The sequence below is a fragment of the Juglans regia genome, chromosome 11, assembly GCF_001411555.2.
Source record: "Juglans regia cultivar Chandler chromosome 11, Walnut 2.0, whole genome shotgun sequence".
Lineage (NCBI taxonomy): Eukaryota > Viridiplantae > Streptophyta > Magnoliopsida > Fagales > Juglandaceae > Juglans > Juglans regia.
Genome location: NC_049911.1, coordinates 34,914,493 through 34,942,121, shown reverse-complemented (window position 1 = coordinate 34,942,121; position 27,629 = coordinate 34,914,493). Strand labels below are relative to the sequence as shown.

The following is a 27,629-nucleotide window of genomic DNA, read 5'->3' as shown; positions in this document are numbered from 1 at the left end:
TCTTGGGGAAGAGCTTAATTTTACTGCTTAGTGGGTCTAAGGGTTGGAATCCTAGGTTTGGCGGATCAGAGACAGACTCTGTACTTCAATGAGAATATCACATGAGAGATAGATAAATGAAGTAAATTCTTCAATATTTCTTACTACTAATATATATACGTGTGTGTGTGTGTGTGTGAGAGAGAGAGAGAGAGAGAGAGAGTGAGCAAACATTATTCATATACCACTAGAATATTCGAGATGAGGAAAATTTATACATTAAAAAAAAAATAAAGAGAATTAAGAATGAGGAAAAGGGCCATCTACTTGTAGCTGTATACAAAATACTGTATCGCCAAGAACAGCGGGACCATCTCAGGGACACTACTAAAATGTTAACAAAATGAATGCACTTGATCTATTGAGATCATTTCCACCCGGTGTTCAAATGAAACTAATATGCACTACACTGACCAAAAAAAAAAAAAAAAAAGGCAAAAAATTTGCTAAGAGAGATGAGAGTAAAGTGGTAATTATCTACAAATTTACTAATCCATATCCATCCTAATATTGGCTTGGCAATGAGATTTTTTAGACTTGGTGCTGAGAAACGAAGATAACCGTACTCTCTCGTTTTTGCTAAAGCAAAGGTTAGAGCTACCCCCAGCCAATGTCTTCTGCTATAGCTTTGTACAAATCCGAATACGTTAGTCAAGAATCATTTGCTAGTCTGTTGTGACATTTGCTGAAGTGCTCGGGGCAGATTTAACACAATCTCCGCAAATGCTGGGATGGGAAAGCAGAAAACAAAACCATGAAAAAGAAAAACCATAAGCATTCATAGGATATACATGAGAGCAGTTAAGCATATACATAGAGAATTGCAAGAAGCCCAGTACAAAAGTGCCTTGAAAATGTTTAAATAAGGGGAAAAATCAGTCCCTTAACAACTTTCTGTGAAACTGTGCTACAGATCAAATCTAGTTTATATGAGACAGTGGGACGAGGGAGACCTCATGTCTATTGGCAGAAATAAACCAATACATGTAAAAAAAATGTTTATAATTTGGAAAGTTGATACCTTCAGGTAAGCTCATGGTTCGCACAGCATCCTCTGCATATGATAAGCGAACGGGAATTTGGTGACTTCCCAGCACTCCATTTTCCTTCCTGTTCATAGTCTCTGCATCTATACCACTTTTCTTGGATGGCCAAGCAAGCACTCTGATTCTAGTAGGAAGTACAGAGACAAGATCTGCATATCTAAGACTTACTGTTACCTTGCTGCAACAAAGAAAACCACAAATTCAACAAATCAAAAAATAAACAAAATAAAACAATATTCTAAGGATGCACTTCCTTATAGTATACTCACAAAGTTACAACTATGACTTATCAATACAAAAAAAAACCTGGACTATAAGTCAAACTACGCATCTGCTCTGGGGCATCCCAGCACACAAATTCTTTTGTGGCAGAAATTGTCTTTAACTTCTAAAAACTCTCTCATAACAGAGAAAACGCTATGCAAAAACAGAACTAAATAGCCCCCTCCGACCTCCCAAGGAAGAAGAGTACGAGACACTGCTACTATGAACACCAAGTCCACTAGCCTATTTCTTTTTTAGTCACGCCCAAAGTAGCCCACTCACTTTGACCGCTAGTTGCTTTTGCAACTTTTTTTTTTCTTTTCATTTTTCTATTCACATTTTTTAAAAAATTTTAAAAAATAAAAAAATACATCAATATACTTAAAATCACTTTCTTAACCATCAAGTAAAAAAAAAATTAATTCCCGTGCGGTCAAGTAGAGCGGTAAAAATTGGTGGGTAAATTAGTTTTTTCCTTTCTTTTTTATTAATTACTAAAAAACAAAAAACTACAATAATAAACACAATAAAAGCTATAGAACCACGAGCACCGGCGTGAACCCAGATGGCTCGTCCACCGCAAGCATCGACTTCACGAGCCCAAACGGCACGAGCACCCAGCTCTCGCACGAACACCAGCCTCCACTGCGTAGGCGGCTCCTACGCTCGAGCACCGGCCGCACGATCACCAACAGTAGCATCGCCCGCCCCTCTCAACCATCTCTTGCCCCAGATTGCAACCGACCGGTCAGACGGCTCAACAAAAGTACAAACATTCAGTATAGTCACAACAGGTTTTCCTTGAAGTCATTTATTTATTCATTTGGACGTATACAAGATTTATATCAGATATGTGAGGAGGCATCTTATATAATAAAAAGCCCATCTGTTCTCAGAACCATAGTAATGATCACTGAATCATAATGCCATAAAGACCCATTTTCAAAGAAATTAGTTAAATCATGTTAGTTGTACAAATAGAATATCAGCTGGGTACAATAAAAAAAAAAACCAAAAGCGATAAGGAAAAGGAAAAGATACACAGTAGAACACATTTAGTGAGAAACAGATACGAGAATAAAATGTACCAACCAATCAGAATCATCCAGTACAAATTCAACCATGTGGTATGGAAGGCTATGATACAATTCTCTAATTTGATTTCCATACAACTCCTTGATAAGCCGAACCTGCATCAGCATCAGATTTTGAAAGTAAGCATGAGAAATAAAACTTGGCAGAAGAATGTATATAAGGGGAAGATGTGGAGTATTGATGTGATGCAATTGTTTCAACGTAAGCACCAAGAAAACAAAATAATTATATCAAGAAACAAAATTTCAATCATACAATCTTTGTGAACAACAGCATAGCATGTCGTGCTCAAAATTTAATCCTAACTGAAAAACTTATTTTCAGCTTAAGTTTTTTTTTTTCTATAGGTAGTCAAAGATATTATATTCATAGAAAAATGCAAAGCCCAGGTACACAGGAAGTATACATGAAGATCGCCTAGCTAGAGGTTACAATAGAAAGAAGAAGATCGTGGACACTAAGTCCGTTACAAACTATGGCCCCCACCCATAAGAACAATGACTTAAAAAAGAAAAGTTTTAGCTCATCCATTGTTCTCTCTTGATCTTCGAAACTTCTAGCATTTCTCTCCCTCCAAATACACCAACACATGCATATTGGTACCAATCTCCAAATTGCCGCTACCTGCAAATCGCCGTGTAGTCCTCGCTAGCTTGCAAAGAAATTCACCAATCTACCAGGCATAACCCAAGACAAACCAACTCTTGAGAAAAAATCATCCCACATAACCTTGGCCACCTCGCAGTGTAAAAGCAGATGATCAACTGACTCATCATGCTTCTTACACATACAACACCACTCTAGGACAATAAACCGTCGTTTCCTCAAGTTATCTGTAGTGAGGATCTTGTCCAAAGATGCTGTCCAAACAAAAAAAGCTGGTTTTGAAGGAGCTTTCGCCTACCAAATACTCTTTCACGGGAACATAGACATTCTGGAGTTCGTAAGATTTTGGTAGAAAGAACTGATAGAGAAAATATCTTTCTTAGAATGATTTCAATGCATCTTGTCTCCGGTGCCCCCTGAAATACTTGCGGAGTGTAAAACCGCAAAGAACTTCATGATAGAATCCAACTCCCAATCTTGGGCTGTCCTAATAAAATCAATATTTCATTGAGGGGTGCCGTTTGAAACAACCAGAAGGTCAGCAATCGATGCCTCCTTGTCTCTAGCAAGCGCAAAGATAGCAGGGAAAGTATCTCGTAGACAATAGTTACCACACCATTTATCAAACCAAAAATGGACACGCGAACCATCACTCACGACAAAATGTTCATGTCCTTGAAAGGTACCCCAAAGGCTCCTAATGTATTTCCACAACCCCACTCCATGAGTGCCTCGTACCTCATTCGAGCACCATCCTCCCTAAGCTTCCCCGAACTGTGAATCAATAACCGACTTCCATAAGGCCTCCCTCTCGTTTTGGTACCTCTACAACCACTTACCCAAAAGAGCTTGATTGAATTTCATCAAGTGGCGAATCCCCAACCCTCCCCCAGAAATTGGGGTATAAACTGTTGACCAATTAACCAGGTGAAATTTGAATTCTTCTCCCAAACCACTCCATAAGAAATCCCTTTGTAACTTCTCAATGCAGTTAGCCACCTTTGTGGAAAGCGGGAACAAAGACAAAAAGTAAGTGGGTAAGTTTGAAAAAGTACTTTTAATCAAAGTCAGCCTACCGCGTTTCGACAAGTATAACCTCTTCCAGGCAGCCAATCTGCGCTCCACCCTTTCAACCACATCATTCCAAATCCTTACAGATTTAAAGGAGGCACTTAAAAGTAAGCCAAGATACTTCATAGGAAGCGAAAATATCTTGCATCCCAAGGTAGTAGCTAAAATCTCCACATCAGGGACAGTCCCCAATAGCACTATTTCCGATTTTGCAAGATTGATATTCAACCCTGACGCAACAGCAAAACAAAAAAGTAGCGCCCTCAAGGCTTGAACCTGACCTAGGTGTGCACCACAAAAGATGAGAGTGTCATAAGCAAATAACAGATGCGAAATGTTGAGCTCAGCATTCCCTACCGGAAATCCATAGAGTAACCCCCCGTCTACCAGGCCTTCAATCATCTTACTAAGGGCCTCCATGGCAAATAAAAAAAGTAGAGGAGAAAGTGGGTCTCCTTGCCTCAAGCCACGAGAGGAGTTAAAGAAACCCACCGGTGAATCATTTACCAAGATGGAGAAATGAACTGAAGAGATGCAAAATTCTATCTATTTCTGCCATTTCCCCCCGAAACCACATATGTCAAGTAAGTAAAGTAAGAACTGCCACTTCACATGGTCATAAGCTTTCTCCATGTCTAACTTACAAAGTAACCCTGGTTCTCTAGACTTCAATCGACCGTTCAAAACCTCATTTGCAATAAATACCGAATCTAGAATTTGTCTTACCTTTGACAAACGCATTTTGCGGCTTTGAGATTAGCTTTTCCACCACCGAGCTCAATCTATTTGCTAGCACTTTGGAAAGAATCTTATACACCTCATTCACAAGACTAATGGGGCGATAGTCTTTCACATCCCTAGACCCCACCTTTTTGGAAATGAGGGCTAGAAATGTAGCATTAATACTCTTTTCAAATCTAGCGTCAGCATGAAATTCATGAAAAACTTGCATAAGATCCTTTTTGACCACCTCCCAACAAGCTTGAAAGAAACCCAAAGACCAAAAGCCTTGTCACCTGTCATACCTTTGATTACACTATACAATTCCTCTTCTTCAAATGGCCTTTCTAGCCACCCTGCACTCTGCTGGTCTAATGTAGAAAAAGACAAACCATCTACTTTTGGTCGCCAATTGTGTTCTTTCGATAGGAGTTGTTGATAATATCGTTCAATGTGGTTGTTGATTACTAATCGATCCGAAGAAACTGCCCCATCTACCATCAGTGTATCAATATCATTATTCCTCCTGTGGGAATTAGCCATCTTATGAAAAAATTTCGTGCACTTATCCCCCTCCTTAAGCCAAAGCACTCTTGACTTCTGTCTCCATGAAATCTCATCCATCAAAGTAACTCTTTCAAGTTCCGCCACTACTTGACTCTTGCGGGTTTTTTCATGTTTAGACAGAATGTTGGCATCCTCACCTTCCAGGCCCTGTATCTCCTCTACAAGAGCACGCCTCTAATAAAACACATTGCCAAACACTTGTCCATTCTATTGCTTAAGATCTTGTTTTAGCACTTTCAACTTCTTAGCCATAATGAAGCTTGGGGAGTCATAGAAACTGTAAGAAGTCCACCAGAGTCTGACCTGTCTACAAAACCATCAGTTTTAAGCCACATATGCTCAAATTTAAAATACCTTCTACTCCCTTGGATGCCTCCACAATCTAAAATGATGGGGAAGTGATCAGAGCATAACCGGGATAACCTTCTTTGAACTACATCCAGGAAGTGAGACTCCTAATCAGGAGTTATAAAAAATCTATCAATCCTTGACCAAGATAGAAATTCTCGGTTATTGGACCAGGTAAGCGTACCTCCTGATAATGGAATGTCCACAAGCTCCTATTATGCGATGAAATTAGAAAAATCTCTCATGGCTGGAGAGATACGGGATACACCCGACCTTTCACCTGGGAAGCGTGATGTATTAAAGTCCCCTCCCAATGCAACTTGGAAGCTCCCGCCAATTGAGAACTCCCGCCAATTCTTCCCATAAAAACCTTCTTTTCGAATCAATGTTTGGGCCATAAACACCAACAAATGCCCATTTGAGACCATCTTCTAGATTAACAAAAGAGCATGCAACAGTAAGATCACCCACAAACTCCTCCATCCTTTCCACCACCCTTTTGTCAAACATAATTAGAACTCCCCTAGATGCTCCTTTTTTGGGTAGGTAATACCATCCGACATGTTGCCCTCTCCATAGGTTGCGAACGATTTGTCTAGTAATAACTTCCAACTTAGTCTCTTGTAAACATATGATATCCCCCTTCTATTGGCGAGGTAAATTTATGACTTGAAACTGCTTATAAGATCATGCAGCCCCCTCACATTCCAAGATAATATTTTTGGCTTCATGGGACCACCATTTTACCCCTCTCCTTACAACGCTCTCGGTTGGATGTCTTTTTGAGTTCTCTTTCCTTTTTTTTTTGGCCTGACTCAAGGCTTGATCGGAGTTGGATTAGGCATTCACAACCTCCACGGCTGTAAGTAAAGCCATAAATTCAGCCTCAAAATCCCCATAAGAAATCTCTACCAAGTGCTTAATATCCATCGCTTTCTTGATTACCCAATCTGACGCATTGGGATGAAAAGAGTTGAGAGGAATAGTATAATCCTCCCCATCCCTGTTATCTGCAAACAATATCAAAGATCCATCCATTTCACCTGCTCCAGCACCCTTCACTGTTTGTTGCGCATACCCAGCATGTTCGAAAACACTAAGGACCTTTGAAACCAGATCCATAGCCTGCTTTGGCAGGCCAGAAGAGGTCGGCGGCGAAGTCTGTGCCACCACGAGGGCCGACGGCCCAACCGTTTGCTCCCCGTGATCCATGGGGTAGATCTGCGACGACAACGTGATAGGCTGTGTCGACGTCGGGAACCTTGTCTCCGTCAGGGAGGCAGGAGGCAAGCCAGAAGAGGCCAGCGGCGAAGTCTGTGCCACTGCGAGGGCCGACGGCCCAACCATTTGCGGAGCCCAATTGGCATCGAAGGCGTTGCAGGTGTGTGGGTGGGTTGTTGTCGTCGATGAGAGTATCTCCTCGGATTGGGGTATCAGGTCCGGGTCCGTAGGCACAGTCCCGAGTCTAGGCATGGTCATGGGTGGGCTCTCTAGCCTCACACCCGAGAGAGGGGCCTCAGGCCTCATATCACTCGTAACGAGCCCAGAGGTTGAGGCCAATTCAAAAAGGGGCCCAAACTGTTTCACCTTCCAGCTCATCTGATTTGGGCCTTTCCAGCCCATCCCCACTTTGGTCTTTCCTATCGCAAGCCTGAAGGGCTTCTTCCCTTTTGGAGACCCAAAGCCTTGGCCCAGGCCCATACCCCAACCTTTCTCTAAACTGAACGTCAAAACTCCCAATTCCTTCCTAAGTATTTTCAGTTCCTCCTTTACCCCGATAACTTCCTCTTTCCAATAAAACAGAGCCTCCTGCATTCTGCTTTCCACTACACCGACATATGACAGTGACACACTCTCCATTTTAGGTACAACATTTCTGTCATCTTTTGTATTTTTGTTTGAGTGTTCCCCTCCCCAGCACCTCTTTTGTTTTTTCCAACCACCACTTCCTTTCTGCTACCCGCACCACCCAAGACCACCTCTACGAATGATGGCCTCTCCTTCTCCTTACCCTTGCCTTCCTCTCTGTCCAGCCGTGGAGTCAAAAAAGGAGCCCGCTTAAAGGCAGCCCCCATTGACAAAGTAGACTTCAGCTCCATTGCCAGCAACTTCCATCCCTTGCCTTCTACCCCTTCTAGGATTTCTAACAGCCCACGACCACCGGTGCCACCACCATAATCTGTAACTTCCAAGAATCACCCATACGCATTAGAGCGCCTATGAGCAAAAAGAGCTTTGGCTCCATCCCTATAGGTCTTATAAAAAACCTTCCTTCCCCCTGAAAATAAACAATCTTCTACGGTGTTTGCCAACCACCGAGCACTAGCAAGATTGAACATAATCTCCTTAGTAACCTTCCTCCCCCTCTCCGCGATTGGACATAAGTTTCCTCCCTCCAATGACAAAACAAAAACTTTCGTCTCTAATAAAAGATGCTTAAGGAACCCCATGCTTGACTAATCTAAAGGGGACTGATTCTAGCAAGGAGTCACCGGAATAGACAACCCATCGAAGAAGTGTACGGAGAGGATTTTTGAAAAGTTTTTCAGCTTAAGTTATATACATGTATGTGGATAATAATTGGCTCTGGCCCAACACAAGATATGAATACCATAAAATAATTTTTATGATGTTTTTTTACATGTACCAAGAGTATACCTGTTCGCGCCTATCCACATAAGCCTGCAAAAGTTCTCCAACGTAATCTATAAATTTCTGAAAACAAAAAATTGAAAACAGCAATTACAACAAATTACAGTATTGCGGAGTATCAAGTCAGCAAAGGAAATGCAGGCAACCGACCTTACCATGGCGTTGGAAGAGAGAAGATCATTTTCTGCTTCTCGTATCGGTAGAAAAAATGGAATTGTGTGTTCAAGGACAGTCATCTTTTCAAGAAATGATTTACTTTCAAGCACACAGTGGTATAGATCACAAGTTTCACCTGCAAAATTATGGAAATAAAGGAGTTGATTTTCCAAGGACTTAAGCTGACGGTTAGCCCAAAATGAATAAACCATAGCATTCGTAACATGTAACATATATTCTATGTTCTCAATCTATTCGATGGATGGTATTTCTTGAAAAAGACTACTATAGAAAAGGGAACAACTAGTGCACAAGTTGCACATGTTTTTTTATAGGTTTTTTTTATAGGTACAAATTGCACATGCTTTTCTTTCTTACTTCAAAAAAAAAAAAAAAAAAATTGCACATGTTTCTCTTCACAATGAACAAATGAGGTGGAAACAACTTCCAACAACCCAATATTGTAGAAGAAAAACTTCCTTCTTTTTTTTTTTCCTTTTGTTACTAATTTTTGTGTCTTATTGTGCAATTGCTGCATTCAAACTGACAGACCGGGATCAAATAAGCTCTTGATAAATGGTTTACCCTACATTCAACTCATGTTGACAGCAGCCTCATTCGTGCACTTAAATTATTAATTGTTGTCAGTCATGTTATAATGGTGAAACCATTTATTGGTAAAAAGATTATATAACTAAATCACTACAAAGTACCAGCAAAAGACGTCTCATATTGAATGCCGATTCTTGCCCCTTCCAAACAACAAATCACCTGCTCATATGACAATACAACTTGATATTTAATAAATGACTCAATTACACAGCAATAGTTCATAACATTGTAAATCCAAACTTAATAAATGAATAACGTGGTATCAAGAGCAATAATTAATGACCTTATTTGTAGCCTGTATCAGTCTCACCTATATACCTAATCTGGATTCAGGCATTTTCTATTAACAGACGAAAAAAAAGTTGAGCAAGCTGCAACTAGCAACTAATTAGCCCAAATAGTTCATTTTTGAAATATTTAATATTAGACTAAATAAACACCCCCCCCCCCTCCTTTTTGGTGCTCCCAACTTTTGAAGCCATAATACATTTTCTTCCAAAAATCCAATAAATTTGCATTTCTTTTTCTTCGATATTTTCCCAACATTGGGGGCAAAGTGGCAAAATAAAGAAATTTGCATTTCTTTTTCTTCGATATCTGCTACAAGACAGTTACATTTTCATGTCATCTTCAATGTTGTTCCAAAACTTGATTGGTGACATTTTCAAACTTAAGCTTTTTCAAGATAAAAACTTAAACACTTTGTGGGAAAGCAACCAGAATGGGTAACACACATGGCATAACCATATGATGCTAGAAGTGATAAAAGAATCTTCCCATTTTGGAAGCCAGCCTAGCAGATTACATACAGCCATACAAGGAATAATTATGCTAGTAACAAGGAATATTACCTTGCTGCCAACTTTATATGTAATTTTTTCCTGAAAATGTGGACCTGGCACCATGTTTATGTCCCCTGGCATTGCCTTTCTGTCGGCTTCCATGTGAACCTGATAAAACCAGATCAGTCGTATTAAGAATTTTATTAGGCCCAGCAGAAACATGGAACTGCATAACATAGAAGATTAGATATCAATTAATCAGTTAAGATATTCAAACCATTAATCAATAACAGAGAATAATATAAAAAAACTAAAGATATTCAAAACATAGCCATACCCGCTCCCTTATTGTTGCCAATAGCCCATCATTCCATTCTTCACCATCTAAGGAAATCTCTACCCAAAATGAAAAAAAATGAATTCTTAGTTAGAGCAGAGAACATTCATGGGAAAAATAGGGATAAGGAACAATTTAGATTTTAAAGTTATAGCACTAAAGCCAACAAAAATGTGCACAATTGCCAAGTTCCCCATTGGTTCTTTGTCCAATGTTGTAAGACCCATAGAAAACATAAGAATTAAAAATTCTAAAAAGGTGGACCATCAAACCAGTAACTGACACAAAACTACATATCAAGTAGCGCCACATAGAAAACATAAAGGCATGATTAGATGTAATAAAAGGAAAAAAATGCCCCAAAGATAGAGAAAAGATAGCTCCTGCGTATAATCGTTCAACCAAAGCAACTTTTCCAAAAGCATTAACCAAAAAGAAATATGAAACATTAAATTCAAAGCTACCTTCAGTTTGAGAAGCACAAGCAGCTTCAAATTCCTTTTGTAGACGCTCGAATATCATCTTGTCAGAATCCCTATTAAAAATCAGTAAGATCACCAAAACTTTTAATATAAGCTCCTAAATCATATTATGAGAACATGTATGCTTCAGCAGCCATAGCCTTACATAATTCCATCACAATCAATTAGCAACTTAAAACTACGGCTAGAATGCATGTACTAGTATAAGGTGAAGCCATAAAAATTCCTGAGAAAGCCTTACCTAGAAAGACGCTCTGTTAATTCTCCATGCCTCTTGAGAACATTTGAAACTGTCACGTGTGAATAAACCTCAATTTCTTCTTGATACCATAAGCATCAGACATATAGATTAACTTAGAAACTAATAAGAAAAAGTGAGATTGTGTACATCTAGCTCGTGTTGTCTCCAATCGAATATCTTCCTCTTGCATAAGATTCTGTTACAAGATAAGGTATGATTATAGAGAGAGAGAGAGAGAGAGTAGATGAAAGATACCAACGTTCATCACCAATGAATAGTACTAACAACAGGAAATGCACAATGCCAATCACGGGAAAAAAGAGAACTCAGACTTAAAAATGTAACAGATAGAGTTGAAGACAACATTCTCATAAGGATGATAGATGACAAGCAATCACAAACAACATATTCTGTTAAACTTGACATTCTTCCAGGAGATATTGTTACATCAATTGCAATATATTAGAGGATCAATATGCGATCTTCTAAGCACCAAAAAATATTTCTCTTCAAACAAAGACGTTAGGTTTTGTGGAGCTGTGAAAAACACCAATTATCTAGTTCATACACAACCATAGTTGACACTAGTAATTGGTGTTTGAAGCCCCTATAAATATAGGGGGCACAATTATGGATGCAAATAATACGTAGTAATAGTGAAAAAGAACCGACCTTGCGAGAAAATGAATCCCCAGAAAAGGGATTCTTTCTCTGCCTCTTCCTAGGCGACTCTTCAGTGTCGCTATCCATTCCCTCTTCTGCGTTTCACAGAGAGACCGGAGACGCCGCAATGGCGCAATCTGTGGATTCTGCCCCAAATATAAAATTAGGGCTGGCTTGCAAATCTTGCCATGATGGTATTTGGGGCCGGAAAAGTCGGGCCATTTGAAACTTTATAATGGGCCTTCAGTTCACAAACGAGGCTCTGGCCCAAATATATATTAGCTCGGTTTACTCATTTAAAACTTTGAAATGGACCTTCGTTTCACAAAGGAAACCCTGGCCCATTATATAAGCTCGGTTTACTTAACTATACTGAAAAATATACCTCGAGTGTCTTGATCCTACTATTAGCCCATCTCATTCTCATAGTACCGTATTAATGTGATATTACTTTTTTAATTATTAGGTTAATCTTTATTTCTTTAAATAATTAATTTAAATATTTATGAATAATATTATATAGATCAATTAAATGGAATCTAAGGTCTCGTTTGTTTTCAGAAAACATTTCATCTCATCTCATATCATATAATCATTATAATCTTTTCAAATTTCAATACAAAATAAAATAAACAATTCAACTTTTTCAAATCTTAAAATAAAAATAATATTAAAAAATATATTATAACAATACTTTATTCAACTTTTTAACTTTAATTTCAATTCATCTTATCTCATCTATAAAAACAAACGAGTCCTTAAGAAGAATAAAAGTATAATACCCAATATTTACTCAATACTTTTTTTTATTACGATGTAATAACATTTAACCCTTCAACGGCCTAATCTAAATTTGATCAAATGAATATTTTGGTAATAAAAATGTATACATGGTATCTTATCATGATGTTTCAGGGGTTAGGGTTTTTTATAATATTTCATTTTGGCTAGGAGAAATTATATGAATTGTGACCATATTCATGCTCCTAGGCATATCACAATTGCCAATGACTAGGGGTGCTACCCGCAAGGTGCGGGAAGGATATACCCACCCCCACCCCCCTCATCCACCCCACCTCACACCATGGGGGATGGTTTCCTACCCCGCCCCCACCCTGGTACGAGGGGGTGGGGTTGAAACCGCACCTCGACCCGCCCCCCGCTCAATCCAATAACATATTGGGTTTAAAAAAAAGTTTAAATCTAAAATTTGTTTAGACCCAAATAAAAATATAATTGAAATTTATACATTTAAAAAAGATATAAACTCATTATAATTGTATTTTATATTATATTGTCTTGATCTCCTATATATCTTGATCTCCTATATAATAGTTAGCCTAGGAGACCAAGGCAATCCATTAACTTAAATTCAACTTCAAGTTTTTAACAAGTTGTATGTATCTATATAAAATATATTTATATAAATATTAAAAATTATGATTTTTTAACTAAATAGAGAAGAGTGTAGGGCGAGGCCCCGTTGGGGTCAGCCCGCCCCCCACCCCGCTATGGGTGTTCTATGCAGGGCGGGACGGCGCTGCCCACCCCTACCAATGACCTCGGTGTTTGATTAAAAAAATAAATAATAAAAATGATTTATGGGAGAAAAGAGTGGAATAAGCTACAAAAGTAAAAACAACTCCATAAAACTCTTGGCAGTCGAATAAACTAATATCATTTCATTATTATAATTTTTTAAAATTTTCGTATAAAATAAAATAAACAATCATTTTTATATGTTTGTCTTCATAACTATTCCCATCTTATATAATCATTCTGACTTTTTTAAATTTACACATAAAATAAAATATATAATTTAAATTTATTAAATTTTAAAATAAAAATAATATTAAAAATATTTCTGATAATATTTTATTTAAATTTAAATTTTTATCTTATATTATCTCATGTGTAAAAATAAATGAGGCGTTAATCGCATTTATAAGATCTAGTGGTATTCGGGGACGAAAATTGTCAATTTCGATTACTAATCATTACGGTCATATATCTCTGAATGTCAACCCATAAAAAGTTTACGGCCACAAGCACAGCATTGGCAATTTGGACTAGACTCGAATGTATGATGTTTATAAAGGGTAAAAGAGTCTAAGAGTAGGACTCTGATTGAATCAGCAACAAATAATATGCGTGCTGCAAATTACATACCACAAATTGGAGAATAAGGCTTAAATCGAACTTACAATTCCTAAATGACATTCTATATAATATATATATATATATATATATATATACACACTAAAAAGTGGAAATTATAAATCATCTACGATATTTTAATAATTTGAATAGGATATATATTATAAATCATTTGACTGATAACGTTAGATGGTGTATGGGATTATACATTATTTAAAAAAAAATTATTTATAATGATTATAAATTTTTAATAGAACCTCAATTATATCATTAACTAATTATTTTGAAGAATAAACTCAGACATAGATTAAGTCTTTCTTAATATGTTATAAAATAAATATATGTTTATATAATTATGATTATAATAATTTTAAATATTTTGCTGAGATATAGCTTAATACATGCGGAAGAGAGGATTCGATCTTTAATTTTCTTAATAAATAACTAAGATATTGCATCAAAGATATTGGCAGCATGATGGAATTAAACTAATTTTTAACAACAGAATCAGTACCACGGTCTACCTTTGCTGCTTGTAAAAAATATCAGATTATAATTAAGAGGTTCATTAAGAATAATGTTTTAATTAACACGTTGGCAAGCAGAGGGGAGGGGGGAAAAAAAAAAAGAGAGAAGAAAAGGAAAAAGGCACAAGGCAAGGCAAGACCTTGAGAGAGCTACCGAGAAAGAAGAGAGCGGAGAGACAGAGATAGAGAGCAGCGATCAAACTCCTTCAAAGAGCAAAAGCTCAAAGATAAAACCAGTGAGAATGTACCAAAGTGGAAAAAAATAAAATTGGAGGAGGAAATATATCAACAGAGCGAGAGCCGAAGCTTCGACGATTCGAAGCCCAGTCACTCAGGTTAGATTTCTCTGCAATTCCTCGACTTCCTTGAAAGGTCAGAGCTCAATCAATCTCTAACCATCTTTCCCATACTCTCGGCTCTAGTTTTCCCTCTTCATTGTGCTTCATTCCTCTTCAATTCGATTTCCCTGCTATGTTTCCCAAACTCCATTCGGCCAACTCCCCGATCTCTTTTATTCGACTTGGAATTTGGGACTCTGAAGTTTGAAAGATTTTGAATTTCATGAAAGGAACGCGGGGTTTTGATTGGTGCAGTGGTGCAATTTGTGGTTCGTACAGTGCGTGAGAAGGCGTGGTCCTGTGGGCCCAAGTTTGGTGATTCAAGCTTAGGGTTTTATTTAGGCATTGTTTCCGACAAATTGAGCTTGATTCTGGGGGGGATTTAGTGAGTTCCGTAGTGGGTTTGATCTCTAGGGTTTTGGTTCCGATAAGATGAGATTTGGGTTCGCATTATATCGTTTGTGGGTTGGTGAATTCGGGGTTTTTTGGAAATAAGGATTTTGGAAATAGGTTAGGAGTGGGGGTTTTCGGGCGTTTTAGTGATTCGTCGGATTCCGAGTGTGGATTTGCATCGAATGATATGTGGGAGGGAAATTTTTGGATCGTTTGTAAACGGAAAAAAGTGTAAGTTGGGATAAACTGGGGTTACTGGGGGGTTAGTGATTCTGCGGTCGGTGTATGAATCTGTGTCTCGAGACATGCAACCTCAGCAGAGCTCCAGAGTCGATTTGGTTGACTTGAAAGCTCAGATAGTGAAGAAGCTTGGGGTGAATAAGTCAAAACTGTACTTTTATCACTTGAATAGTTTTTTGAGCGACAAATTGGGCAAGATTCAGTTTGAAAGTTTTTGCATTCGGGCTTTTGGGAGGGAGAATCTTCCACTGCACAACCAACTCCTTATTTCAATCCTTAAGAATGCATGCCAAGCCAAGACCCCGCCACCAGTTCATTTAGCGGGTCCTCACAAATCGGGGATACAAGCTGCAAACAGTTCTCCTGGTGGGGAAGATGGGCATGAACAAAGTGGGGCCATTTTCTCCAATCAGAATCAAAATGTGCCTGTTTGGTCGAATGGGGTTCTTCCAGTGTCCCCACGAAAGGGAAGGTCCGGGATACGTGATCGGAAGCTCAGGGATAGACCAAGCCCTCTTGGACTGAATGGGAAGGTCGAGTGTGTCTCACATCAATCCATGGGACCAGAAGATAGCAATAGTAAGTTTAATGTGGAAAATGGGGATTTGACTCCGTGCGATTATCAGAGACCAGGGCCGCATCTTCAGACTGTTGCTGAGGCACATGAGAATGAAAGGGATGGTGCTGTTCGGCGACCTGCAGAGAAGCCAAGGATACACAGTAAAGATCAGGCTGCAGGAGCTGTTATTGACGATGGGGAAGAGGTGCAGTCAACACGGTCAAATTTCTTTAGAAGTCCTCTGCTTGCCCCCCTAGGGATTCCATTTTGCCCAGCTAGTGTCGGTGGGGCCCGCAAAGTTATTCCATCGGCTAGCAGTGGTGATTTTGTTAGCAATTACGATAGTGGTGGATTGACTGATACAGAGACACTGAGAAAACGTATGGAGCAGATTGCAGCAGCACAGGGCCTTGGAGGCGTTTCTATGGAATGTGCTAATATGTTAAATAATATGCTGGATGTGTACTTGAAGCAGTTAATCAGGTCTTGTGTTGAGTTGGTGGGAGCAAGGTGCACACATGAGCCAAGAAAGCACCTTGCTCACAAGCAGCAGATTCAAGGCAAAATTATCAATGGCATGTGGCCAAGTAATCACTTACACATGCAGAGTGCCGGTGGGCCCATGGACGTGATGCAGGAGCAAGGACACCAGTGCTCGATATCTTTGCTTGATTTCAAAGTTGCTATGGAGCTGAATCCTCAGCAACTTGGGGAGGATTGGCCATTGCTGCTGGAGAAAATTTGTATGCAAGCATTTGAGGAATGAAACCTCCATATGAAGGCCTGCTTATTCCAAGCCATGGTTGGTTTGGTGTGTTCTGGTGCAAAGGTATGGACAACCATTGTTGGAGATGATTGACGCACTCAGTTCTGTTCTTACTGCCAAGATAAACAGATTTCTCCCAGTTGGTTCTCTGGCCTTTGCAAAAGAATTGTGGGCATGAGCATTGGAATGCTGTATTTGCCTGCTACAGAGCATGGCTAGTCGGGAAATTATTTAAATTCAACCAAACAAGGGGTGCCTTCAAATAGAGTGCCCATGATTGGTTGCTCTGTTGTATCTTTAGCATTGATCTTGGCTGTATCTACCGTCTCTACAGATCTCAAGCATTTCCTGTAATTCTCAGCCAATGTGGAGGAAAACTAAAAGAGTTTTGAAGGGATACTGTTGTGTATTGTAGTGAAAGGTAAAAAAGCTCCTTGTGTAAGAGCTGCAGTAAGCTCTGTATGTACTTTAGACTGAGAATTAATTGGATTTAAATATCAATAACACATTGACATCCACTGTTATTACCTCGATGGTTTGATATCATTGTTTATAACTGACTGACTCCTGTATAACATGATGCTAATGTATCGTCCCTTCCCCTGGTGTTCTTAAGAACAGTGATTTTAAATGTTGCTGTTTTATCTTGCAAGTAGCAGTGGTGGCAGATCGTTTTCGTATTTGCTGAAACTACTGGATATAGTGAAACCGCTCTATTCCGAGTCTTTTTTACCATTCAGATGGAGACATATATTTCTCTCCATGTTTTGGAGCCTAAAACTAGTTGCGATGCCTCTGTTTGATTTTTGCATAGCCAGCACAAAGTGACATAGAGTTCACAGCTGCAGTTCGGAGAATTTAATTATGCCAATAAACATATTTGCAACTCGTTAAACAACGAAGAATAATATATGATTGTGCAAAATTAACCCAAAAAAAAAAAAACATTGAGAGGGGAAAAAATCCATGAGTACTATTTTTACTTGAAAAAATTAACAAAGAATAAAATTTTGCAGACGAAGTCCTTTCCTTCGTCCATGGATGGAGTTATCAAAATGATACCATCGTCTAACTTGTGTGGATCGGTATATTGATAAAACATCAATCATTTACGAGTATTAATACATGACATGGTGTTGGCCTGCAGATTAGTACGAGTATCACATCAAAGCTTCAAATTCAATTTTTCCCAGCTCATATTGTACTAGTTACTAATTTTGGTAACAGAAGAAAGAATTGTATGATGCAGACATCCTGAGAGAATTCATAGGTTGCCGTGGACCATGCTGGAATGTTTATTTTCATGTTGAATGTTGGCTGTAAGTTGTAATTGGTAGGAGCTAGGTCTGCGCATGAGCTGAAAAGGCACCATGCTTCCAGACTCTTGCAAAAAAAGCTACTTGCATAAGCAAAATTGGGTAAATTTTTGCTTGATTACATGTTTATGCCCGGGCAACAACTGAAGCAACTTGGAAAAGATTGGTTATTTTGGCTTGAGAAAATTTCTACCCATGCATTTTGCGAGGGACGGCAGTGACTTGGATAAAGCCCCGTCAATTGACACATGAAGCCGGTTGTTTCCTCCTAGTTTGAAGGGCTTACATCTGTCCGTTTTCAGACACTGCTGAAGTATTCGTTTTTTCTGTGGCGATGAGAAATCAGAATGGCTCCAGGTCGAGCTAATCTTTAAGATGAATGAGGTCTGAGCATGGATTGGTTTCTGGGTCCTTGTATTAAGCTCAATCTGTGTGTCCCACTGATGCAGTGGAACTTACTAACAGAATTTCCATGTCTGCTTGCCTCATGGCGGATGCAGTTCGTATGGGCCTGAATTTTCTCATCACCAGATAAACAGATCTTGAGTTTTGCGTACAATATACAGCCAATAGTGGGAAACCTGGGGAAATTCTGGAAGGTAAAATAAACTGTCACAAGAACAGTATGCTCTGTTGCTCGGAACTCTGCGAGTTGATAATTGTACACACAAAACATTAACATCCACTGAATATTCCGTGATAATTTGTATTTAACTTCCCTAGTAAACAATAATTTAGAAATCGTGCTGAAGTTTATATTTTAATTTGCAACTAAAATACCAAATTTACCTATCAGAGCTCAAAGCTTACAATTTTGTTGGAACGACTCGACTAATCAGTAATTGACAGTAGAATAAGTGGGGGGAACATGGGGGAGGGGGAGTAGTGTAAGACTAAACTACTGTTATTAGCCGTCCAAAGTTCTTCCCACAGCCATTTCAACTTTGCCCCAATAGATTGGGATGTCCACTAAAGATGTAGATTCCATATTGACAGGAAACACATCAAAGCTCAACGTTGTTTGGATTCAGAGATGAGTTGAGACGGTTTTAGATTAGTTGAATAAAATATTATTTTTTAATATTATTATTATTTTAGGATTTGAAAAAATTGAATTTTTTATTATATTTTGTATGAAAATTTGAAAAAATTGTAATGATGAAATGAAATAAATTGAGATGAATTTTCAATCCAAACCGGAGCGTGGGGTGGTGCTGTTCCAGGATAATAGCACTTGGAGAAATTTCGTAAGATCAGAAGAAGCCAATAAGAGATGAAAATGAGAGGAGTAAGAAGCGAAAATGAGATAAAAGTAAGACAGAAGAAGGAAGAAGAAGATAAAGAGAAAAGACAGAAGAAACATGAAGAGAGAAAAAGACTCTCAAAAGAATTATTCCCTTCAAATCATAATCTATTGGGAATGCAAAGGAGGCTTAAATAGACTCTGACGGGTATCCGAAATAAACAAAAAGTCAGTTGACTCATCCATTCAGCCAGCAATTTTTCTGATTATTTGTGGTGTGAGAGAGATGAGTACTTGAATAATGTATTTGATGATGTGGAGCTTTCCAAAATCATCCTTTCTTTGATTGAATCATCGACCTCCCCATTTAGAGGGGAAGAGTGCTTATGGACGCCCCTGAATCTGATTCTAATACCACGTTGGTTTGTTCTTTTCTTTTGGAACCAGGTTGCTTTGTTCTTATGACTGTTTTCAAGTGCACAAAGTTCAAATAATCCATGAGTTGTAGATTCTACGATTCCTCGAGTTTTGTTGAACTGGGAAGAAATCTTTGCTCTGGTCCTTTTTCCAGTACATGGCATGCTTTTCACATTTATACACAATCCCTTACCTGCTATCAGTTTCTTCTTAGTAAGAAGGAAAGAAATATAGATGAACGCCATGACTGAAATAATGCCTATTAAGCCACTTCTTTAGACGGACTCCGTTTTTCCTCTTTTCAGATGATAAATATTTTTCTTGTTCATAACAAGTTTTAGCAACGATACCATAAGCCTAAGAGGGCACCGTTGGCCAGAGTGTTACAGTCCTAATTTTCCCTCTCATTTTCTTGGAGGAGCTAGCTCCCCTGGAAGAGAGCAAATCAGTGTTTCACTATTTTAATTTGTGAGGTGTGTTACACAGAGATAAACTAAAATCATGAAAATGGTAGATTATATTCCTCAAAACAGAGAGAGAGAGAGAGAGAGAGAGAGAGAGAGAGAGAGAGAGAGAGAGAGAGAGATTTGATTCACAATTTCAACGTGAAGGTAAACCAATCAAGCCAATAGCCTGTGTTTATTAGTTGATTCAGCTGAAAGAAATTTATATGTACATGGACATTAAAGAAGAAAAAAAAAAATGAATGAAAACGAAGAAACAAACTTAATCTGTACCAAAGGAAAAAGCAGGTCTCCTCCAACCTGATCTTTTAAATTGAACTAAGAGGAAGTCAAAAGCGATAGTGAGGGTGCCGCCGATGCTTTGCATATGGGGCACCAATTCTTCAACCGAAGCCACTGTTGTATGCAGCCCAAATGATATAAGTGCTGGCATTGCAGTCTACCCATTTCATCTCCAACCACATACTCCTCCTGTTGTTGAGGGGTAAAAAAATAATTTTTATGAGAAAGAAAGAGAGGCTAGTCAATAAAGAAAGCAAGTTAATACTCAAAACCAAGGCAGTATAGGTCGGTGAAATCGAAAATCTGACTAGATTATTTTTCATTTGTAACTACGTGCAAATACAGTTAAATACATACTGAAGAACCTGACAACCTGCATTAAGATAATGGCTTGTTCTCAGTTGACCACAGGAACTATCTAGAGATTGCAATTGTTTGCAAGCAATGCACTTTAAAACTTTAGATGAATCCAATATATAGCCTCCCCTTAACACTCGTTCTAAGTGATTGAAACCTAATCCAATCCCAGCTTAAACCAAATTCCTCAAATAATTTGACTTAGCTTTATAATTTCTATTTCAAGACTAATTCAGCTCCCATGAAAATATGTAATGCAGTAGAAAGTAAGGGGGAAAAAACCTGACAGATACTGCATTTGACATCATCTTTATCCCCACTGCAGCCCATATCTTCATCCTTTGGAACTATAGACTCATAAATGCTTTTTTTCAGGCATTCCGACATTGCTTCTTCTGGTAGTGCAGTGCTCACAGTTCCCATCCTCTCTTCTAGAGCTAATAATTCCTGTCATATAGAAGTAAAATGGTTTACAGAACAGCTTAGACAAAATGGTTCCAAACTTCTGAACACAACCATTCCACCAAGATAGAACAGAAGAGAAGTGAAGTTTAGCATCAATGTAAGATACCAACAAACCTCATATGACATGTTATCAATATCCAGTCTCATGTCTCTATGCTGATCATGGACATATATGCCATTAAGAAGCAAGTTAGTCTCCAGAACAAGTATTTGCTGCAAAGACAAGAAAGAAGAGTCATAACGAACAGTGAATCATGTTAAGCGAAAATCCATAGAAAATTACCTCATATGTTAGCTCTTCATCTTGTTCAATCCTCTCAAGTGCCATTAAAATCTGCACAAATATTTTAAAGAAAAAGCTCCACATAACGAGGCTTTCTTTCAAGACCATAGTAAGCTGATTTATTTAAAAGAAACTATGTATTCCTAGTACCTCCGCAATACCATCTATGTTGTAGCGCCTGATACTATTCTGATTCATCAACGAGCGGCTAATACCAACTTCTGTAGGACTTGCCGACAAAACACCATGTAAGCTTTCGCTGCTACTGCCTGGTCGACTGAAAGAAATTGCACGACTCGAGGGAGTTTCTGCAGAGAGCTGATGTGACGAACTAGGATCATTCAATTCTATAGGTATGTCAGATTGAAGCATTTGTGGGATGGTAACAGAGGGATGATTTGGTGATAAACTGTTTCCATTTCCTTGATTGGAGAGCCTGGTCCTGGTGTGACCATCAACTGATCCCCTTGTCCTAACTGATGCAACACAAGTATCCCTGTTAGGAGGCATATTTCTGGCTCGTCTTGAATCAGAAATGGAGATGCCATGGCTAGAACTGGAGTTCCGTCCTTCCAATGATGACCCACTCTTCTTCTTCCCTCCAACATTGGAGCTACTTTCTCCTTCGGAGTTTCTCCTTTTCACAATATCTTTCCTCTTACTGAGGCTTGAATCCAAAGCTGAACAACCAGATGGGAGGGCATCAGGTATTGAATTGCTTCTGAGATTTCTTATACCACGCCTGCTTGCCCCAGCACCTGTTGCCTGGCCAGAGCTCTTAGATCCCATAGATATGGAGGAAGAGACTAGAGTGTCCCGGTTGCGAAATCCAGATCCTTGATGAGGATTCTTCTGTGGTCTTATACCTGATGCTACACTAGAACTTCCCGCTTCCATTGATGTGTCACTCTCAGAATCCGCATTTTCAGCCCCTCTGTGAATCTTTCCAGGTGAGGGAGTGGGTTCTGCTACTTCTGGTTCATCCTGGATGCTACTAGTTTCAGATGAATCAGTATCTAACTGAGAAGATATCTTTCTTCGAGGCTCCATGGTAGATTTTCTCCCATTACCAATCGTCAAGCAAGTCCTAGAGGAACTTCCAATTATTTCCTTGCCACTTGAAGAAGAGCGTAAAGAAGGCCTTGAAGATTTGGCCTTTTCTGAACAGCCATTTTGAGAACCTCTTGAGTTCAGTCTGCCACTGCAACCAAGTCTGTTGCAAAATTGTGCATTAGGGTCTCTATTGTTGGCATTATCTCTCAGCACATGACCAGATCCCTTTCTAGAGACCACAATCCCATCAACAGCTCTTTTACCAGAATATTCATCCATCTATAGAGATCTGCACCCTTCAAATCTGCTATGTAACATAAATGAAAGGTTTTCAATCACTGAAACCTCCACCAGGTTGGGTATTAGTGTGAATAACAGAATTAGTTTTGATGTTCTTTAAACTGGCACAAAAAGGTTTGTACAGATGAAAAACACAAGAACAGCAATCATATGCAAAAGAGGTGCCATGGTATTTTTGTCATTAATGGAAGTCAATAAAATGATGCCTAAAAAATAATACTAATTTCATACATGATGAGGTTTAACCCAACCCTTCCAACAAGAACCCAACTTGAAATTATTGATTCAACCAATCAGCAGGAAGTGAAACAAGGGATTTATTTTCTGCAACTTTTGCAAACATATCCCTATCTCTGTGCCTATAAGACTTATTTCCCACACCAACCTATAGCTGAAGATCCACGGCCACTTGGCCACCCTAATATAAATTTCTTTCCAGAAATTTGGCTTCAAGAATCTCTAAGGTAGACATAGTATTCTGAAAAGTTATCAAACAAAATATTGACTATTGAGATTGTAAATAAATTTGTTTTTCCACTGAAAATCAAGGCGAGCATGATATGTTAATTATAATTTAATTAAATTAATTGAAACTGCCAAGCAAAACCAACAGGCCAACAAGCACAAAAATCGGATGCATAAAAAAAAGTGTAACGGGAATATTCTACACTAGTACAAGGATAAATAAGCATAATATGTTCAACCTGCATAATCCTCACTCGTCTGCTGATTCAATCAGACCAAAAAGATCAAGTACCTCTTTTTTGGCTGTAAATTTAATAAAAATTTAAAAAACAACGAATCCTGATTAAAGAAAGTTTGATGTTAATTGCGAGATAAAGGCCTCACAAACATCATCAAACAAATCAAGTAAGAAACCCACTTCCTAACAGGTTAAACGCGATCATTATTACACTTGCAAAAATGAAAATATAAATTTACAACAGAAAGAAACCGAGAAGGAAACAAAGGAGTAGCATATAAGAAGACCTTCTGTCATCGAGTGATCAAGAGAGAACCAAACATATCGACAACTCTCTGAACATTAAAAGGTTCAGATAAAGGAGGAAAGATCGGAACCAGATGGCCACATGGCCATATTATCACCCCGTAAAAAGAGGCTCTCTTTCAACCTTTTTTTTTTAACGACATCAACTTTGCTTGAACTCTTCTCCACACAATCCTTGCGTTTTCTATTTTTATAAACGACTCTTTCTCCGTGATTTCAGGGCTCTTATAGCTGAATAAGCCCACAAAAACAAATTCCAATAGAAATTGAAGAGGAAATTAATTATGGTTTTAGCTTCCCCAATAACCATGGAGAGAGTTATTTGACACAAGACTAATATCTAAATTAGGAGGGAAAAAAAAAACGCAGAAGTTCCTAATTAAAATCATAATAGAGTCCAATTAACGGGAAAAATAAAGGAAGAAGAAAGACGACTCTTTCAATATTTCCCAAGAAACCAAAACCAATTAAATCCAATACCATCATACGCGAACGGGAACAAAACCAATAAAATCCACTCTCCCAAAAAAAGAAAATCATATTTTTAAGTAAAGTAAGAGAAAATAAAGAGCCCATGTCAAAGAAAATAGCAAAAGTACCTTGATTACAGTTCATTGAAAAATACCCCAGAGAAATATTGACAAAAACACAAAGAGAAAACCAAAACAGTTGATCGATTATTGATAGAATTCAAAGGTCGTAGAAAGGGTTGAATTCTCGTGTCACCTTTTCTTATTCTATTCTCCTGCTTCTCCTTCTGCTTTGAATACCAGAAAGAAGGAAAGAGAGAGAGAGAGAGAGAGAGAGAGAGAGAGAGAGGAGGAGTCACAGCTTTTCTTAGAGCGAGAAGGGAAAAGAAGGAGGCAAAAACGTGTGTGAAAGATCCGAGGCTAAGCAAAGTTTAATGTTATTAAGGAGTGCTTTCAGGTAGGGGCCCCATTAGAACCCTGTAACAATTAAAAAACTAATACAAAAACAACCAAACAAGGAGTAGTGGACTGGTTGTGCCGTCCAATGTGTTCGGTGAGATATCAGCCGTCCGATTCTAGGGAGGTTCGGGAAGGGTCAAACATCCACGGCCGTTGGCCTTTCTGACGTCATATTCAACCTCTTTAAACACTTTTTGTGGACGGAATGTATCACTTCTCCTCAGCCCCCCACATCAGGAATTCAACCTCAGCCTAAGCCGCCTAAAGCCCCAGTTGCCTAAAATTATTTTTCCCCTAATTTAGTTCCTCAAATTAAAATGTGAGTCAAATATTTAGGTGGGGATTTGCTCTTTTTTTTATTTTAGGGCATCAAAATTATTTTTTTAAGAAAACAAAACATAATATACATGCTAATAAATAAATAAATAAAGGATTGAGATACAAATAACTAGACGGAAAGGAAGATTAGCATTCTTTTGATTTTTCAGTTAATATTAAATTCTTTACTATTAGAAATTATAAATATTAAAAATTCAAAAATTTAATTCAAAATGGTTATTATAATAGTTAACATATGCACACAACGACTGTAAATATCATTTCTCTATATATAATGAATAATACTATACATCATATTCTCATCTTATTTTGATCATATTAAGTGGTATGTGGCACATTTATTATCATTAGATGATAAAGATGTATGTAATAAATAATTATTTAATGATAATAAATGTGTTACATCATACTTAATGAAATGAAAGTAAGATGATAGTATGGTGTATAATATTTTTTATATATAATATCTGTTAAAAAAAAGAGTATTTTTATATTTAAAATATAAAATTTCTCAGTGAGGTCACCGAAGGCATCATAAAATTAAGATAACAACCAACCAACCAATCAGTGTCATTTCTGATTTTGATTGGGACGTTTTCCTTGCAATGCAATGCCTCTCAATCTCATGATCTCCTTGCTATCTTCTTATGGTTTCAACTTGAATTATTATAATCAGCCGCACTGGTGACGATTAATTTGGTTTTCTAACTTCAACTTAATTAGATTTATTACCCTTATTCACTCACTCCCCATTTATTGTTAATTTTAAGGTTGCAACAAGCAATACAGGTGGCTCCTCGTAGGTCTAATCTTAAATACAATCTGTCCAGAACAGTAGTACTACTTCATAGAATTTTAAGATGAAAAAACAAAAAACAAAACCCAGATCATAGAATGCTCAATCATGTATTATTGACCTGAGAGATGAGTTTTCAATGAACAATTGAAGACACCAAAACTATCACATAATTATTAAGATATAGAAAACAGCTCCTCTGAATCATTTCTGATGTTGATTAGAACATTTTCCTTGCATGCCTCCCGTCTCTTTCGTGTTATATTTTTCTATTGTTTTGGTCAGCTGGACTTTATGGCATGGCATGATATCATATTGCTTCATTTCCCATATTGAATATTGCCGAAAATAAATTAAAATAGAAAAGTAGATTGAAAGTGTACGTATTCTAGAGAAATAATTTAAATACAATAGGCCCCGTTTGAATAGGGAGATGAAATTAGATAGTTTTAGATGAAAGTTGAATAAAATATTGTTATAATTATTTTTTTTAATATTATTATTATTTTAAAATTTTAAAAAATTAAAATGATGAGATGAGATGAAACCGTTTTCATATCCAAATAAGGCCTAAATCAACGATATTAATTGATACTGATTGATTAAACTAAATATGGACTAAAGAATAAGTTATATTCCTATATATGCATACTAGAATATTATGAATATATTCTATAATAATAATAATAATAATATATTAACTAAAAAATCAAAGATGAATCATATTTTAGAAACCAAACATGGATTCTCAGTCAAGAAAAATCTGGATATACCAATATCCAACGTAGAGGGGAATACAAGATTTTTATGAATGATTTGGTTCTGATCTAATCCGAAGAGTAGTTAATGGCAATTAGCGAAGCATGCCAAATTGTAAAATAGGGTTCTAAATTCTAAACCTTGTTGAACTAAAAGCTATTGCTTCCATTTAAGGCATCGATCGAGATGTTTTGAAAAGGAAACACAATCGTACGTGCTGCATTGCAAGATATTGAGGGGATTCCTTTCTTTTAGAAAGAGGGTAAAGATCAGGAACTTGCTTGCTCCCATGGCAAACAAAGGGCTTGACTATCTTCCCAAGGAAAGGAATTAAAGCTCGAAAACAAGTCTTTTCCCTACCAACTTGGTCCATGTCTGTCTGTGATCTGTGATAATTTGAAGAATTTTCCTCTCTTCTTAATTATTAAGAGCAAGGCGTACACGTACTGGCAATTAAGCTAAAATCAAATGAAATTAATGCATCTGTACTGCCTCCAAAAAATAAAAATAAAAACTATAATTTGTTATATATTATAAAAACAATTCTATAAAAAAAATAGGAGAAGTGTTATCGCTATAAAAAAAAAAAAAACCATTCAAACTTGTATATATAGTTTTATATGATATGTTAAATCTACTAATTAATTTACAATAAAAATAATTTTATAATTTAATGTATTATATTAAATCACGTTAATTTATAATTTTACAATACATATTTCAAAAGGAAAGGTAGTTGGTTTATAAAGTTACTTGAGACTAAAGTGTTGATAATAAGAAGCGATCTATTAGGAAAAAAAAATGTTATAATTATAGTATAAAGTTAATGTCTAAAATAATTGAAACCCTATAGCCCTATATTAATAATAATTTAATTTAATCCATGTATTTGTGTACGTGGGTCCCTTTTATCCTTTCTAATGATAATAACAAATACCGAAAGCACCTAGAATATG

At 37.5% G+C, this 27,629-nt stretch overlaps 3 protein-coding genes across 9 annotated transcripts; 1 reads left to right on the top strand and 2 right to left on the bottom strand.

Moving 5' to 3' along the window:
- Positions 1–203: 203 nt before the first annotated feature.
- Positions 204–11,837, bottom strand: LOC109009574. Its single transcript, XM_018990095.2, has 12 exons — positions 11,691–11,837; positions 11,166–11,214; positions 11,019–11,067; positions 10,760–10,830; positions 10,296–10,354; positions 10,028–10,126; positions 9,278–9,335; positions 8,564–8,700; positions 8,415–8,471; positions 2,442–2,539; positions 1,061–1,263; positions 204–765 (listed from the first exon to the last, which is right to left on the bottom strand). Exons 1-12 carry the CDS (start codon positions 11,766–11,768, stop codon positions 698–700), a joined length of 1,026 nt encoding a protein of 341 aa, XP_018845640.1. The 5' UTR covers positions 11,769–11,837; the 3' UTR covers positions 204–697.
- Positions 11,838–14,471: 2,634 nt separating this feature from the next.
- LOC109009573 lies at positions 14,472–17,194 on the top strand. The gene has a single exon (XM_018990094.2). The coding sequence runs from the start codon at positions 15,402–15,404 to the stop codon at positions 16,659–16,661; it is 1,260 nt and encodes a 419-aa protein (XP_018845639.1). The 5' UTR covers positions 14,472–15,401; the 3' UTR covers positions 16,662–17,194.
- A 3,049-nt stretch (positions 17,195–20,243) lies between these two features.
- On the bottom strand, positions 20,244–24,730 carry LOC109009571 (E3 ubiquitin-protein ligase MBR2-like). 7 transcript variants are annotated; one of them, XM_018990093.2, is made up of 6 exons: positions 24,577–24,730; positions 21,639–22,848; positions 21,489–21,539; positions 21,320–21,361; positions 21,023–21,187; positions 20,244–20,572 (listed from the first exon to the last, which is right to left on the bottom strand). In XM_018990093.2, exons 2-6 carry the CDS (start codon positions 22,818–22,820, stop codon positions 20,420–20,422), a joined length of 1,593 nt encoding a protein of 530 aa, XP_018845638.1. In that variant the 5' UTR covers positions 22,821–22,848; positions 24,577–24,730; the 3' UTR covers positions 20,244–20,419. The 7 variants fall into 7 exon arrangements, with proteins under 7 accessions (XP_018845638.1, XP_035538618.1, XP_018845636.1 ...); XM_035682725.1 differs by having other exon boundaries at positions 21,639–22,845; XM_018990091.2 differs by having other exon boundaries at positions 21,320–21,418; positions 21,639–22,879; positions 24,577–24,729.
- Positions 24,731–27,629: the final 2,899 nt, after the last annotated feature.

Bases quoted from the DNA above. Each gene is read 5' to 3' on its own strand.
- LOC109009574 (XM_018990095.2), bottom strand. From the start codon at position 11,768: ATGGATAGCGACACTGAAGAGTCGCCTAGGAAGAGGCAGAGAAAGAAT. The intron at 10,127-10,295 runs GTATGGCTATGT...TGGTTTTATCAG, and splicing joins TGGCAACAATAAGGGAGCGG to GTTCACATGGAAGCCGACAG. The intron at 766-1,060 runs GTATCAACTTTC...TTCCCATCCCAG, and splicing joins AACCATGAGCTTACCTGAAG to CATTTGCGGAGATTGTGTTA.
- LOC109009573 (XM_018990094.2), top strand. From the start codon at position 15,402: ATGCAACCTCAGCAGAGCTCCAGAGTCGATTTGGTTGACTTGAAAGCT.
- LOC109009571 (XM_018990091.2), bottom strand. From the start codon at position 22,820: ATGGATGAATATTCTGGTAAAAGAGCTGTTGATGGGATTGTGGTCTCT. The intron at 21,540-21,638 runs GTACTAGGAATA...ATATTTGTGCAG, and splicing joins ACATAGATGGTATTGCGGAG to ATTTTAATGGCACTTGAGAG. The intron at 21,419-21,488 runs GTAATTTTCTAT...TTGTCTTTGCAG, and splicing joins ATGAAGAGCTAACATATGAG to CAAATACTTGTTCTGGAGAC.